This window comes from Pseudopodoces humilis, chromosome 8, assembly GCF_049639895.1.
Source record: "Pseudopodoces humilis isolate 2021_Gansu_Grassland_sample_001 chromosome 8, ASM4963989v1, whole genome shotgun sequence".
Classification (NCBI taxonomy): Eukaryota; Metazoa; Chordata; class Aves; order Passeriformes; family Paridae; genus Pseudopodoces; species Pseudopodoces humilis.
In genome coordinates, this window is record NC_142207.1 from 9,040,368 (window position 1) to 9,056,540 (window position 16,173).

At 39.4% G+C, this 16,173-nt stretch overlaps 1 protein-coding gene across 1 annotated transcript; it reads left to right on the top strand.

Annotated features, from left to right (window-relative positions):
* The first annotated feature begins 787 nt into the window (after window positions 1–787).
* Window positions 788–16,135, top strand: LMLN (leishmanolysin like peptidase). Its single transcript, XM_005519965.3, has 17 exons — window positions 788–946; window positions 1,280–1,377; window positions 1,472–1,502; window positions 2,009–2,091; window positions 2,586–2,703; window positions 3,546–3,724; window positions 4,329–4,434; window positions 4,677–4,771; window positions 5,503–5,620; window positions 6,396–6,503; window positions 7,235–7,311; window positions 7,896–8,006; window positions 8,718–8,850; window positions 9,447–9,606; window positions 10,396–10,526; window positions 11,143–11,353; window positions 11,944–16,135. Exons 1-17 carry the CDS (start codon window positions 788–790, stop codon window positions 12,036–12,038), a joined length of 2,013 nt encoding a protein of 670 aa, XP_005520022.1. The 3' UTR covers window positions 12,039–16,135.
* The last annotated feature ends 38 nt before the right edge of the window (window positions 16,136–16,173 follow it).

Genomic DNA, 16,173 nt, shown 5'->3' on the forward strand with positions numbered 1-16,173 from the left:
ACTCTGTTGTGTAGTGTTTGCGGACTGAGAAGCTGGAAAAAGGTCGTGTATGATAAATAAAATCCCAGGCACAAGAGGAACTGGGTGTGCTGTTTGACAGATGGCTGGATATGAACCAGCCCATGCCCAGACGGCCAAAGAAGTCCAGTGACATCCTGGCTTGTATCAGCAATAGTGTGGCCACAGGATCAGGGCTGTCCCTTGTGCTGGGCACTGTTGAAGCATCTCAAGCCCTATGCTTATTTTTGGGACCATCACGACAATTTAGGTGCTGGGGTGTGTCCAGAGAAGGGAAGACACTGGGGAGGTTCAGCCTGGAGACAAGGAGGCTGGGGTGGCCCTTTTTTCTCTCTCCAATGCCCTGACAGGAGGTTGTAGCCAGGTGGGGGTGGGTTCCTCTCCCAGATTACAAGTGATAGGATAAGAAGAAACGGTCTCAAGGGTTTAGGCTGAACATTAGGAAAAATTCCTTCACAGAAAGGGCGGTCGAGCATTGGGACGGACTGTCCAGGGAGGCGGTGGAAGCATTCAAAAACCGTGTAGATGGCTTGGGGACGTGGTTTAGTGGTGGGCTCAGCCCTGGCAGTGTTGGGTCAGCGCTGGGCCTCGCCGATCCTGTCACTCCGCGCCCCCCGCCACCGCCCCTCAGCTCCTGTCCCCGCCCCTCGCGGCCCCGCCTCCAATCAAGAGCGCCCGCGCGCTCCCGCCCCGCCCGCCCCGCCCGCCCATTGGCGGAGGACGCTACCGGCGCTGCCTCCATGGCGACGCGGCGGACGGGCACTCCAAGATGGCCGCCGAGCCGGGCGGCGGGCGCCCCCGGCCCACCCGCTGCTGCCGTCCGCCGCTCGCCGTCTTGGCCGCCGGGCTCTTGCTGCTCCTGCCGCTGCCTCCCTCCGCCTCCTCCTCCTCCTCCTCCTGTAACCACCGCGTACCCAGCGGCGACCAGGTGGGGTTGCCGGGGGTCTTCAGGTGGCTGCGACGGGTGCTGGGGGGCAGAGGTTCCCTTGTTGGCCGTTCCCGCTGTTGGGTCCGTCCCTTCTCGGCTTTCCCGGGCCGGGCTGTGCCGGGTCTGGCCCCGCCGCCCCGGCTGTGGGCGCTAACGACGGCGGGCGGGCGCTGAGCATCCTCTTGCCGGTGAGGGAAGGGTCGGGAAGGGCTGGAAGGGGCCGGCACCGAGCGGTGCTGCCGGGCGAGAAGGAGCCGAGGGCCCGGGGCCGCGGGGTGCTGTGTCAGTCCGGGTGAGCTGCCTCATCCAGCGCCTCCTGCCTCTCCCTGCCAGGTCGTCTATCAAGTTCCCCTAAAGGAAAATCACGTCTCGAAGAGAAACGTGGATCAACAGCTAAGAATTAAGATCGTATATGACAGAAGCGTTGAGGAGTGAGTATAATGTTGCGGCAGATTTTTTTTTTTCCATGGGTGAGAATGGAAGCCTTGTTAACTGAAGCTCATGTGTTTTGTTTTTTAAATATAGTTTGCTGCCTGAGAAAAGACACCTTATAATGGTATGTTCGGTTTGCTTCCCCTTTCTGTTTGTATGTAGTTTATTACAGGGATGAAGTTAAGCTTAGGTCTGGTTTAACTAAAGCTTTGAATGGCATCAATTTAATATTCCACTAATCCAGGAAACCAAAGCTTTATGTATAGATTATACCTTCATAACAAATAACTCCAGAGTTCTGCTGCATGTTGTTTGACAGGTGTTTGCTATATCCCAAGGTGCAAAGGTATCAGTGAAAAATGTGTTTTTAAAAGCCTCTTTGAAGCTGTACATTATAATTAATACTGGTTTCCTTCCCATTTTCTCATTCCAAAAACAACATATGGGAGTACTGAAACAAAGTATTTCCTAATTATGTTGGTAATAATTGAACTTCTTTGAGAGTCAGGCTTTCCCCTATTCTGCTATACCACAATACCTAGCAAGTTTCATGTAACTTGGTAGTTAATGCCTTTGGGGTGAGTTGTGTCTGCCCTGCTACTGAGTCACCCTGATTTTTGTTCTTTTCAGAACAAACTCTTCCCACAAGCTATATCTTACTTGGAGAAGACATTTCAAGTGCGCAAATCTGCCGGTGCTATATTGCTAAGCAGGTGTGTGAAAGTCTGTTGAAAATATTGTTTTCAACATGTTGTTGCTATATTTGATTTTTAACACTGTGCTGCATAGCCTTTAAAAGAAGATTAGAGTGTAAGAAATACCCTGCTGAATCAGATCAGTGACCCATCTGATCCAGTGGCAGATGCTCTTTTACAAATCTGCCAATCTTCCATGAGCAACACTTGCATTTGTTGCAGCAGAGACATTCAAAGCTATATATGCTGACAGTTCTCTTTTATGTGTACTCCCTTTTATGAACCTGGTCCTAATCTCTGTTTGAACCTGTGGATGCTCCATTAACAAGTGGAAGCATTATGTCTTCCCTGGTAAGGTAGTTAATAATTTTCACTGTAAAATTTATATCAAGTACCAACATAGTGTTGTAAGTGCTGAGCTATAGTTCTGCTTTAGTATATATATATATATATATATATATATAGTAATGCTTTAATAATAAAAGCATTGACTGTCTCATGTTTCATTGAAGGCAATGTGTGACAAACCAGTATTTAAGGAGGAAAGCTGACCCTCACAGATATTGCCAAAAAGCTTGTGCAGACCATACAAGGTGTGGGCCAGTTGTAGTTCCTGAGAAACACCTCCAGGTAAGCTCAGCCGTCCCAAGTGTTTCCTAGTCTTTGAAATATTGCTGCTTGTAGTAATTAATGAAAAAGTGAACCTTGGTAATTGTGCATAAGTGATCTGTTCGCTGGAGATCACTAAGTCTGAATGAAAGAATAGAAAAACTTAAATTAGTGTGAGTTTCTGTAGTTTATATTGGTGAATTAAAACTCAAATAAAAAAACTGGAACTGATTGCTGTCTTCTGAGTCTGTGTTCTAATGGCCTGTATGGAGAGGATGAGATTTGGAGCTTGCTAAATTGCTGTTAGTCACTTTGTTATTCTCCTTGGTCAATGAGTTGGAATTTCACAGTTAGCAGTTGATTTTCAAAGACCTTGTTTGTAGAGGTTATCCACTGACTCAGAAGCATGGTGCAAGAATTGCTTCAGACTTGTTTTCCTGATTCAACTACAGTATGTGATCAGTAGATTTCTGGTTTTCTTTCTTTAACTTGGAAGTTTTGACTGTATCATTAAAAAGATAGATTATATGAGAAATGCTATTGCTAGTTATATATACTAGCTTTGTGAGCCAAGATTTTTTTTTTAAATTTATAGGAAATACAGGGTGCTAATTCTGGGAGGCTTGGCAGGCTTTATTTTTTGTTTTTTTAAAGCTGCCACCTTCCTTGGGTCTAATAAATCAAAAGAGCTAGTCATTTGAAAGTTATTCCTTGGCTCTGATTTTGTTTATTGTTCTTCACTGGGCGTTTTCTTATCTTCTGCTTTCTTACAACAGGATTTATTCTTGGTTTCAAGCTAATTGAATTGTGTCATGCAAAATTTTGGTCATCAGTAAAGTATTTTAATTGTTCCCTTTGTAAAGCAATGCAGGGTGTACAATGACAGTGACTGGCACCGAAGGCCCACGGGTTTACCTGACCAGGAAGGGGTTCGAGATGCTGACTTTGTGCTCTACGTTAGTGCCCTCACTACTGACAGGTGTGGCCATGAAAATATCATTGCATATGCAGCCTACTGCCAATTGGAAGCTGAAATGGACAGGCAAGTATTCCCTCTGTTGCAAACTCTCTTTTAAATTAAGCTTTAAGTTTCTTGATTGTTCAGATGTGGAATTTGATTGTTTGTCTTTGTTGTATAATAAAGGAGGAGTCATTATTGAGGTAGACAAGCCTTGCATTTATGTAAAATCACAAACCCATCAAATAGTGCTTTACTTGCAGTTGAGGCACAGAACTCAAAGCTGATCCTTCACTGTAAATGCCTAAACTTTATCTCAAGATTCTGTTTCTGTTTCAAGTTTCTGTTGAGGTGAATGTCATGATTTCACAAACTCAAAGTATGCAAGTTCTTACTTATATTGCTTTTGTTTCCATTTCAGTTGTAGTCACTGTCCCAGAGTTTGTACCTCCCTAGGATCTTGCCTAAAATTTACTGACATCTGTGCAGAATATTGAATATAGATTGACTGACCCCATCCCAACAGTAAACGAGTCACTGTGTTGTTAACAAATATTTATAAATGATTGGGAAGGGCATATTTTTGCATTAGTCTGTATCTTTAAGTCTTCTGCTGCTTCAAGTGAATAATGATTTGAATTTTGTAGTACTTTACTGAAAACCATTTAACTCTAAAACTGTCTTCCAGACCAATAGCAGGATATGCTAACTTGTGTCCAAACATGATTTCAACGCAAGCTCAGGAATTTGTTGGCATGTTGTCTACAGTGAAACATGAGATAATCCATGCACTGGTAAGGGTTGATAAAACGTTGCCCTGAAGTGGGTGCCTGCTTGTTCACATGCCTCTAGCTTGTTGCCAAGAGAAGGATGTTTGGTGGAGAAAACCTCTTGCTTTGCCTCCTTCAATTTGTGTTAATTGCCTTGGAGTGTTGTACTTCCAGTGTGTCTCTGGTGGGTGTGGGGATTCTTTCATGGTGTTTGACCTTGTATATATATGTCTTACCAAAGGGTTCCATGTACTTGTTTTTTGAAGGGTTTCTCTGCTGGACTGTTTGCATTTTATCGTGATGATGATGGAAAACCTTTGACACCAAGGTATGCAGATGGACTTCCTCCTTTTAATGAAAGGTATGTACATAGTCTTTGTACTTCTTGGTACTCCCACTGAAGCATGTTTTCGTGTTGCTTTTTTAGGATGTATTCTTGCCTGTTGAATATCCAACTTCATTCCATTACTAGAGTGATGTGTTCAAACAGTGAACACATTTCCTTTATAGTGTTCAAACAGTGGTGTGTGGTGACTCTCTAGTCTATCTTTACATTGCCATCAAGCACTTTTATTATCCACATACACTATAAACTAAGACAGTATTTCATTTATCAGGAGGCTGGAAAAACCTTACACTTATCCATGCTGTCTAATGTCAGTGCAGTTAATTTTTAAGATTTATATCAGTCAAGATTTATAGTTATGCAGAATGGACGATGTGTGTAATCTGCTGTGTGAATTTTCTGATTTGGTACACAATGAGCAGTTTACATTCTTTTTTTCTTTTTTTAGTTGGTATTGTAGATATTCTTCTAGGAGGTGGTAGAGAGCTTTTTTTATAATAGCAATACTGAGGGGTTTTATTTAATTTCTTACATTTTTGGTAACTGTAGAAAATGTGCCCTGAGCCTGCAGACTATATTTTTAATAATCTTACTTTTTGCTTTGTTGACTCAGTTGTATAATAAACACATCTTACAAAGGAGAAAGTGCTGCATAGTAAAATTTTTAAATTTAGAAAGCATGAGGGAGTATAGAGACTATCCATGATTCTGTTTCATGGATTTGTAACCAAGCCTTCTCCTTACAGCCTAGGTTTGTATCAGTGGAGCAGTAAAGTTGTTCATAAAGCAGTGAGGCTGTGGGACATACGTGGTGGCAAAATGCTGCGCCATGCTGTTCATCTTCTGGTGACACCCCGGGTAGTCGTAAGTGTGCATTACCTTTCAAGCTTTGTATGCCAAGGTTACCAGGACATTCTTGAGTCATAAATATTTCTTATCCTTGAAGAAGTTATAGCCTAACACTGAATACCCTTCCCTGAAAGTATGGCCCAAAGCCTGTGCCATTAATGTGTAATTGAGAGGGTGTAGCTAAAGTATAGTAGAAAATGGGTGACAATAGGAAATAAATAAATTGACATAATAAGAGAAAATGAAGGGACTGGAAGGTAAATTATAAAAGGTTAAGCAAAACTGATGTTGAAGAAATTCCTTAATCCTACTCTTTAGATGTTTTCCTACAGATATAAGATGCCTCCTGCTCCTTTAATATTAATATTTTGCCATGTTTAAAAAGAAATTCCTCAAGGATTTTTGTAAATCTTTCTTGCTTCCCACGCTTCAGACTCTCTCTTTGTGCCCCCCCAACAAAACATATGCTCAAGTGTAATAAATTGGATTTGGAAATAAGTCATAGTGCTAATCACATTTGGCCACAAATAATCTTTTTGTTTCAAATCTAAGTATATAGAGCAAACACGGATTAATTACCCCAGTTTTGCTCATTTATTTTGAAGAGATGAGTAGGTAGTGTGATAGGCTTGCTTTTGAGGTGTTTGCTTAGTCAGTCTCTGAGTAGAAAACAAAATGGTAGAAAAAGAAATGCTGAAATACCTTTAACAAATAATTCTAGAGCACCAGGACTGCATGTGGGTATCCATCTCAGTATTTTGAGAGTTGTGTTGAAATGTTTTCTTTCTAGGAAGAAGCCCGAAAACATTTTAATTGTCCAATTCTAGAGGGGATGGAGCTTGAAAATCAAGGTGGCATGGGTACTGAGCTCAATCACTGGGAGAAGAGATTGTTGGAGGTTTGTGCTGTTACTAGGAATGGAAGGGGATATGTCAATGTCTGCTCCATATGCTTTTGGTTTGTTGACTTTTAGGTTTATTGTGGTACCTATTGGAGCCTTGAAAATGCAGGAGTATCATACCTCATTGAAATACATCACAAATAGTACTTGATACTTAAATATTTAAATGTCCAATGTCTAGAATCATCTGTCATTTAGCCTTCTTGCTAAGTTTCAGAGTATGAGATCAAGTGTTACTGAAAAGCTAAATGTCTCTTACTCCTGTCTGCCATTTACCCTTTTGAGAAGGTTTGCTCCCATTTTTGGGCAAAGGGGATATTCCTTTGAGTCAGTTGAGTTTTGTTGCCTTCTGCCTCTCAACTACTTCATCATTCTATTTATTAGCTTGACTTCATCTTTATTCACTTGCCCTGGCTTTAGCTTTTGCCATGCCTCCTCCAGAACCTTGCCTGATCAAAAAACCACTTTTTTCCCTCTTAACATTTAAGCTAATTTTTATTTGTAACTTAGCTCTGTGTGATATTTTTGGCAGAGGTACATTGTCTAGTCATTGTTTTATGCAGTGAGGTAAACAAGGGAAATGCTTTAGGACAGTCTTTTTATGAAGGCATATGGGATTTGATTTTCAATAGTAAAGAGAGACCAGAAATAAAATGTTTTTTCATAAGAAACATTTTCTTACAATAATGGTTTTGAGTGGCTTACCAATCATAACTGGTAACTTTCAGAATGAAGCAATGACTGGATCCCACACTCAGAATCGAGTCTTTTCCAGGATCACCTTAGCATTAATGGAAGACACAGGGTAAGAATTAAGAATGGGAGGGTGGGGTTTGGTTAAATTGTGTTTGGTTTTCATTGGACTTGATTTTATTTCAAATTGATGCACTTGTACTTATCCTTCTGCAGCAGAGTAAATAACCAGCATAATTAGCTTTACATTAGACAAGGAGTCATACCTTGTATGTTATTTTTTCTTCACGTATTTCAAAACCCTTTCTTAATGTAGCCTTAAAAAGCCAGGCATTGCAATGCAAAGTCCTGTTTGTAGCATCTATTTACTTTTTGTCTTAATGTAAGTCTTTCAATTGTGTGCAGTACATATTATTTTTTTTCAGCTCTTGCAGATAGAAAGCAGAAATTGCCTAAGGTTTCATCTTTCTGTATGCATTGTTACTTTGCAGATCGCAAAACTTTCTTCTAGTTCATTGTGACTTGAAAAATAGTGAAATCATAATGAATTTTCTTATAGGCAGAAGGAGATGCAGTTTCCTTTTTCTTAATTTGAAAACCTTAAGGCATAATATGAAATTCTTTGAACTGCTGTTTTATTAATCAGAGTAGAAATTTTTGAAGTAACTATATTCTCATTTCAAAATACCTTTACAGATGGTATAAAGCAAATTACAGCATGGCAGAGAAGTTAGACTGGGGACGCAATAAAGGCTGTGACTTTGTAATGAAGAGCTGCAAATTCTGGATTGACCAGAAGAGACAAAAGTAAGAATACAGTCTTTAAAAAAAAAAAATTAAAAATAAAGAGGAAACCCTGATGCATGTTTACATTTGTCCTTCAAATGTAACTCAGTAAAAAGAGGTAGAGGTTGGTAGAGATGAAAAAGGGATGCTGCCCTGCATCCCATGAAATTACAATAAATGCAGAGGCAAACATCTTAGGGTGTAGAATGCATTTACACTATGAGAAGGCTGTGCTTTAGAGAGGGTGGGTAGGACTAAATCTAAAGGTGTTTGCCTTGTTATTTTGTCCCTTTTATTTGGGAATGCAGCCTGTGTCATTTTGCATTACTGTACTGTACAACTGAAGGAGGTGATAGCCATCTTCAAAACACAGCCTGCCTTGTTTGTTCCTTACAACCTTGTTTGTTCTTTACAATCCTCAAACATTTCTAGGATACAGCTGCACAGTGGACCTGTTTTTCTTGTATGTTTTTTTCTTTAAATTTTACAAAACAGTGTTATTAAAATGAAATAGGTGAATGTGTTTTGTTTGCTGGCTTGATAGTCTTTACATCACAAAGGTCATAACCAGACAAATAAGAAAAACTAGCCTCCAGAGAAGAAGTCAGTGCTTCATGTGATTGAGTCTAGGGGAGAATGAGAACAAACAGTCTTGACAGGCTGCTTATGTAAAGCAGTTGAATTGATCTGATGTGATTTTTATTCTGTTTTTGTTTGCTTTTTGTTTTTGAGGAAGCAATTAATCAGTCCATACTGCGACACTTTGAGGAGTAATCCTTTGCAGTTAACCTGCAGACAGGATCAAAGAGCAGTAGCAGTGTGCAACTTGCAGAAGTTTCCAAAGCAGTTACCTCAGGAATATCAGGTATAATGGATTCTGCTTTACAAATAACTGAAGTGTTTTCATTGTTGAGTCTCACAGCCTGATGATTATATTTCACTTTTTTTTCTTCTAAACTAACAGATGACAATAGATACTGTGAAAAATGTCTACCTGGTTTATTACAAGGAGTCTGAAGACTGATAAAAACCCTTGTGATCTTTATAAAAGACAATGATGTTGCTTGGCTATCTAGTCAAATACCAGATAGAAATGTTGCTGTGTAACAGAAATCCCTCAATATGTCTTGTTTGAGGGATATCTTCTCCCAGCCTTCTGCCCTTTGTCACTGTACACTAAAAAATCTGTTCTGTTTACATCCCAAAGAATGAAATTATTACAAAAAGGGGAATCAGGGGCAGAAGCTGGGAGTGATACATGCAGATATGAATCTCTGCATTATTTATGTATTTTTAAATACTTCTGGCTCATCTGGTTCATGGGTATTGTAAGATGCTGTTAATAGTATTCTTGAGTAGTAACAGCTGATGTTCTTGCAGCTATAGTGATTTGGTCTGTTTAAAAACAGCGGTACGCTTCCCTTTGCACAAACTGCTTCACTACTGTATTTTGTTTTGCAGTACTTTGACAATCTTAATGGAGTACCAGCAGAAGAATTGCCTTACTATGGTGGCTCAGTAGAAATTGCTGACTATTGTCCCTTCAGTCAGGAATTCAGCTGGCATTTAAGTGGTGAATTTCAACGCAGTTCAGACTGTAGAATAATTGAAAACCAACCAGGTCAGTATTCAGGACTTCAGGATGGTATTGCAGAGATTGCATTCATTAAGTTGGAATGGACTTACTGCACATTCAAACTAATTGCATGTGAATTTTTTCACTCATGAAGTCTCACACCACCAGCTGTGTAAACACTTGTGCTGTGGTAAGAAGCATAGTACAACTCTTCTGTACACTTGAGGCAAACTCACATATCTAATGCAAGAATTGCATAAGGAATGAACAGATACTTAACCCAAATGATCCAAATACAAGACAAAGGATGGGGATTGGGGCCAGGGTTGTTTATTGAGTCTCTGAAACATAATTGCACTTTTCACCTTTGTAGGTTTTTTGTTCAAGGCCAGGGTCTTTGTGAGTTACCAGAACATGAGCTTGTCTCCTAGTGTACTGCATGGATGTTCAGTATTGCAGAGGTCCAGAATGCTGTAGGATATTACATGGCAGTTGTCTCAAAAACAAACACCCTCTGCCCTCAAGCCAGCAAGCTGAGCTGGCATTCCCCGAGGGCAAACATAACCACATAGCTCTGATGGAAAGTGCATGCTCGTTGGAGCTTTTTTTTTGTGGTTAGTTGATTATTTTGTTTGTTTCTTAAATTTTATGTTTCTTCCCATGTTATTTTCAAGACAGTATAATTCCCAAATTGATAATAATTCAGGGTCTGAAATATTCTAAAAGTGAACCTTGGATTGCATGTGGGGACATTGATTAGATAGCCTTTTAAATTGATGTGGACTTTCTGTTGCCCTGGTTAAGTTGTAATTCAGTATATTCCTCCTACCTTAGATCCTACCAAAAACTATGGTGCAGAGAAATATGGACCAAACTCTGTATGTCTTATTCAGAAATCTGCTTTTGTTATGGAACAGTGCCGGAGGAAACTCAGTTACCCTGACTGGGGTAGTGGATGTTATCAGGTAAGTATTTGTTGGGTTTTTAGTGGGTTTTCTTTTTTAATAACCCTAAAGGGAAAAGTCAGGCTTAAAATGTAGGTTGTGACTGTTAGAACTTTGTACCTGCACACTGGACATTGTAATCCATAGATCATATAACATACTTTGAAAACAATCTTCCAACCATATGCCTATAATTTTGCTAAGTGTGTGACTGCTGGGATGGCTTCCAGGCTCACTAGGGACATCATCTGTTACCCCATGACACTTTATCCTTAGCTAAGAAGGAATACTTCCATGAAATGTTCTGTTGTTGAAGCATAATTAGTCACTATGATTTTTCAGAGGTGGAAAGCACTGTGCACATGTCACTTATTTCTCATTATCCTCATTTTCTTTGTGACTATCTTGCTAAGGGTGTCACATTCAGTAACTGCACAACTCCACAAAAGTAGCCATTAGCAGAAGCCAAGTTTTACTCATTCTCATTTGATGATCTGCATAATTGCACAGAAAGAGTATAGTCAGTGCTTTAAAGCATTCCTGAATTTCGTAGTTGCTGAGATTGCATTAAAATACTTGCAGTTATTCTATGCTTCTGATAAATCATCATACAGACTTGACTCTTTTTTATTTTAAGGTTTCTTGTTCTCCACAAGGGCTGCATGTGTGGGTCAAGGACACTGCATACTTGTGCAGCCGCTCAGGCCAGGTGTTGACTGTGAGCATCCAGATGAACGGCTGGATACACATTGGCAATCTGATTTGCCCAGCCTGTTCAGACTTCTGTGACTCCTGTCCCCCAGAGAGGGATCCTCCAGCTTCTAACTTAACAAGAACTGCACCCATTGGTAGGTTGCCTTTTTTGGCTGAAGTGAAACTTCAGTGTTAAATATCTGAAAACGTCAAAGATTTGTGTCAGCTTTTACTGTCAGGAACGGGAAAGGAACTCTGTGCCAATTTTAAGATCCCTGGTGTAGGAGGTAAAGGAAAATAGCAAAAGTGTCCTGCTTTTTGCTGTGCAATCATGCAGAATAGTGACTAACACAGGAGAAATGTGTCTGAAACATAATGCCTTCATTTTATGTCTCCTTCTGGTAGTCATCTCAGAAATCTAGCTTTAGCCTGGGATCTTACCAGGAAATCTGACCTGTGTTTTGAAGGCCATATTCTTATTATAATCTTAAAAATTATTACATTGGTGGAAAGTGAGTTCTCACTGGTATGACCTCCTATTGATAATGTTCATGTGGTAATGCAGGAAGATCAGAATCAGTTTTCTTTTTGAGGAAGGTAAAAGGCTTAATTCACTAAATACCAGTTAATGTTTTGTCATGAAGTTAGTTTTAACTCTTTTGTGGTTCTTACTATTCTCTTTGTTATTTTGTCTTTAAATGTAAAATTTATAATTTTTTATTTTATTTTTTTTTTTAAATTTTAGACTTATGCTCCTGCTCGTCCAGCCTGGTTGTAACGCTTTGGCTGCTGGTGGTCAACTTAGTTCCCCTGCTAACAGGATTGTTTCTCTGTGCATAGACTTGAGCTTGGGGCAAGAAGAAGTTCTGAGATAATTCCCATCCTGCTGCACTCCTTACTGTGGAGCATAGGGGTTTTGTCTCTACAGGCAGCTCTCTCCTGCTGAACCTCATCTCCCCTGGCAAGTATTGCTGCACACAGTAGTCAGGGAGGTGCTGACAAAAGTAGGCAGATTTTTGAGAGGAGGAAAATTTACCTTGTCATCTCAGTAAGTGCCAGTATTTTCCTGAATTGCAACCTTTTTTTTTTTTTTGACACAGTAACCAGATCCACTTTGCCAACTGTGTTAGACTACCTGGCAGCTCAGTCATGATTTGAAATGAGAACTCTTCTGTAATAGAACTGAGGGCTGGTTATTTTTATTATGTCTGTTGTGTGATTGGTAGCAAAGCATCTTCAAACTGGAAATATACCTCAGTGGTTTAGTCAAAAGCCATGTAAAAATCAGTTGTCATCAGTGCTGATAACCCAGGCCTAAAGAGGCTGGTAATTTGTTTATTTGTTTTGTCAATTCCTACAGTTTGTGGGGGAGGAAAGAATGTAACTGGATAGACCGATGGTTGGCAGTTGCCTCCCATAACTGGATTCTGCAGCTTTGAGCCCCCTCAGAATTCATACTAGGTAAAACAGCTAATTCTTGGGGTTCATTACATCTTTCTACAAGCACAAAATGGAATTTTAGACTGGTAACCAGGACAACTGTCTAGAAATCCCATTTTCATTTAGCATGTGCCCCTTCTACTATGAAATTTAATACATTACATTTAAAAATTCTCGAGAGTTTGCTAGGCAAATGCATTTCAGTACTGATACTCAGACTGTAAATTTGGGATAGGGTTTATGGTTTTTTGTTGTTGTTGGTTTTTTCTCAAATAATGAATAATGGCGTTATTGTTTCAAAACTAGTATGAACATTACTGCAGATGTTCTCACTTCCTGTTGAAGAGCAAACCACTAGCAATGGCAGCTATAATTTACAGGATCATGCTGATATCTCTAGACCAAAAACTACATTGAATGTGTAAGGAAAGCCTAATTGTTTTTTTTCCCTTCCCTCTACTTTTTCTTGGACATGTAAATACTATGGATTATTTGAGTACTTGTAGTCAGATGAGAATCAGATGGTTTGAGCTACATGAGGGCACACCTTGCTACAAAATTAATCTCTTGATGACAAAATATATAAGAGGAAGGAAATGAGTAAAATCTGTCAAGGTAAGGACAGCTGCTCTATAGGGCCATTGTAAGGATGTTTTTATTTATTTCTGACTATAATGTGTAACAAATAATCCTGTTCAGAGGTAAAGAAACTCTTTGTGGTTCAATCCACTGTCTGTCTTTTTAGGACAGTGTTCACTCCTGGAAAAGTGTTAAATTGAGGGAGCAGACATTCCCAGTGCACAAAAAAATGCAGATATAGGGAGAAGGATGATGTTACTCTGCTTCTTAAATGTTCTGTGATATTATAATTGCCAGTGACTATATCTCTTTCCTAAATGGAAGGTAGGAGATGGAGAAAAACTTTAGCTACAATTATACTGTAATAATAGGACTTCCATCATGATTGTAAGAAATTTTTTGTGCCTACTGGACTTGATTTTGTTAGGGTTTTTTTTATTTATTTAAGGAAACTCCTATGACACTGCTGAGGCAAGTAAGGTGCAATCTTGAACTGTCTGAAGGCATCACAAGTACTTGTACTGGGCTAGTTCTTCTTAACTGCAGGTTAAGCTTGCTGTGAATTACACAAGATGTAGGCTAGCCTTAAATGAGTGTCTCAGAGAAGCAATACAAGTCAGGACTCAAATGCTTTAAAATTGTACAAATTGAATTAGGAAACACTCAGATTGATAAATGAACACTGACTATTTTAATATATCCATGAAACAGTCAATGTAAACTGATACTTGGAAAACATAAAGGTTTGAGAATATGTCTTGGGTCCCAGAGGTTGATATTGTATTTTTTTGTCTGTTGTGCAATAATACAGTTGAAATGTTATCACTCAACAACAATGCTTTTGATACTTGAAAAGAAATTACTGGTTATTTTTTCTTACTGTGAAATGTTTGCACTGTTTGAACTTTCTGGTTAACTTTATAACTGTTAAACTTTTTAACTGGTGTTAATTTATTGTGCTCAATATTTGATATGCTGGTCTCCTGTCTAAGTGTGAGATTTGTCATATTTAATTGAATATTTTTACCTTCTACATAGTTGTTTAACTTGAGGGCTTTTCTTCTTTTAATCTCTCTTCCTGAAAATTAACTGAAAGACGGCTTAGAAAGTTGATGCTTACCTACTTCTAAATTGTATGCATTAATTAAAGAACGGGGATGTAGTGCTTTGTATTGACAGGGAAAAATCTATCGGCCTGTTGGAGCTCTTGTGGTCAGAATCACAAGTACCTGCTAAGTAGCTGCATCAGTGACTCCAGTGAAGTAAACCTGCTACTGCCTTAATAATCTGAGATTTCAGTAGTAATTTCTTTGTCGTGCAGCCCTTCAGCTGCCTGTGAACTGCAGAACTGGACGTGACTTTGGTGGGTTGGGCGTGGAAGGTACTTTGGTCAGAAAAATGCAACATCTTCTATTCCATCAGTGGGTTAGCAGCTGCTAGCAGCTGTAACCTTGTGGGAACTGCCAAGGAATGTGTCAACTTAAAGTGGCAATGAATTGGTAGCTGTCAGACAGAATATTTGAGTAAAGCTGACTACCTCAGTCCTGTTTGTCTTTGCGTTCAGCTTTTAGCCTGCTGTGAACTTCCAGATCTTAACATGAATTAAGTAAAATCATGTCTCAGGTTTTTATGAGTAAAATTACTACAGTAGGAAGCATAAGCCATTTTTAAGTATAGAACACAGCTAAAATTGTAGCTTAAGCAGATCAGTTATGTAGCCTTAAGTGTAGTTTCTGCCGTAAAATTCTGAATTCTTTTAAATAAATGCAAAGTTTGCTGTTTAGGTGTCCTGACTACATGTAACCAGTCCCTTCTATTGCACCTCTTAAGTGTGAAAACTTGGAAATACAGCCCATTTAAGTCTTTGTGTTTCCACCAGGGAAGACTGGGTAGCAGGAGCCCTGGAAGTTGTGCTGAGATGCATGAGTTTACTCATCTGTAAGAGAAACATTTTCAGTGTATAGCATCCACAGTTTTAGCTTTATAATTTTTAAAAAATATTCCATGCTCGCTTAGGGAAGTAAATAAGTCTTGCAGTCTTCTTTGATCCCAGTAGTTCAAATAATTTCAATTAGAAGTTGAAACAAGTCATATTTTAGGAACACATTTTTTCTAGTGTTGCAATTATAAGGAGGATGGATAGCTTTTGGCTGAAGAGTGCAGCAAGTAAAATCACATTGAAAAGCAGCAATTCATTCCTCCTGAAATGAGTTGAGGTGTTGGGATACTGTCACGGCCCTTGATGTAGGTTAATTACTGAAAGAGAATTAGATCACCTGCTAATTGACTGTCAGTCCAACGCAGCTCATTCTTTCTGTTGAGCACTAATAAACTGGGGAGACTGATGTCTGAGAGCAGACATATCCACAATCCCTTATGAGGGCCAGTTGTTTTTAAATCTTCCTGTCCTGCAAATTCTTTCTGCTTGATGATATTCAGTAGAGAGGGAGGTGTACATCCTTTCTTCTCCACATTTCCAAGGAGTGACTTTCAGCCAGCTGAGCAGCTCAAGGTGTTTTCCCTGCAAGATTGAACCCCTGTTTTTAGCTTGTCTGGATGTGTGGGTGCCTGCTTGCATGTATGTACTGCTCTTCAGGATCTGTGACTGTTTGTGCACTGAATAATGTGATCTTACACTATCAGACTTCCAAAGTGCAAATGTTGCCTTTTTAATGTGAAGCTTACCTTGGAGATAAAACAACTGTTTTGAGAGAACTGGCTGACCTTGAACATGTGTTTCCTATTTTGGTACAGAATGTAAATATAGAACTAACTATTTTACACAGATTTTGGCTGGACTGAGATATAAGGGCTAATTTGTGTTATTTATGGAGTAAAAGTTTCCTTATTTTACTGTTTCAAAAAGGTATGTCATGCAACAGAAGAAAAAAATATTCTTCAATAAAATATCTGTAGAATATCAATTCTTCTTGTCCTTTTCTTTAAGAGCTGACAA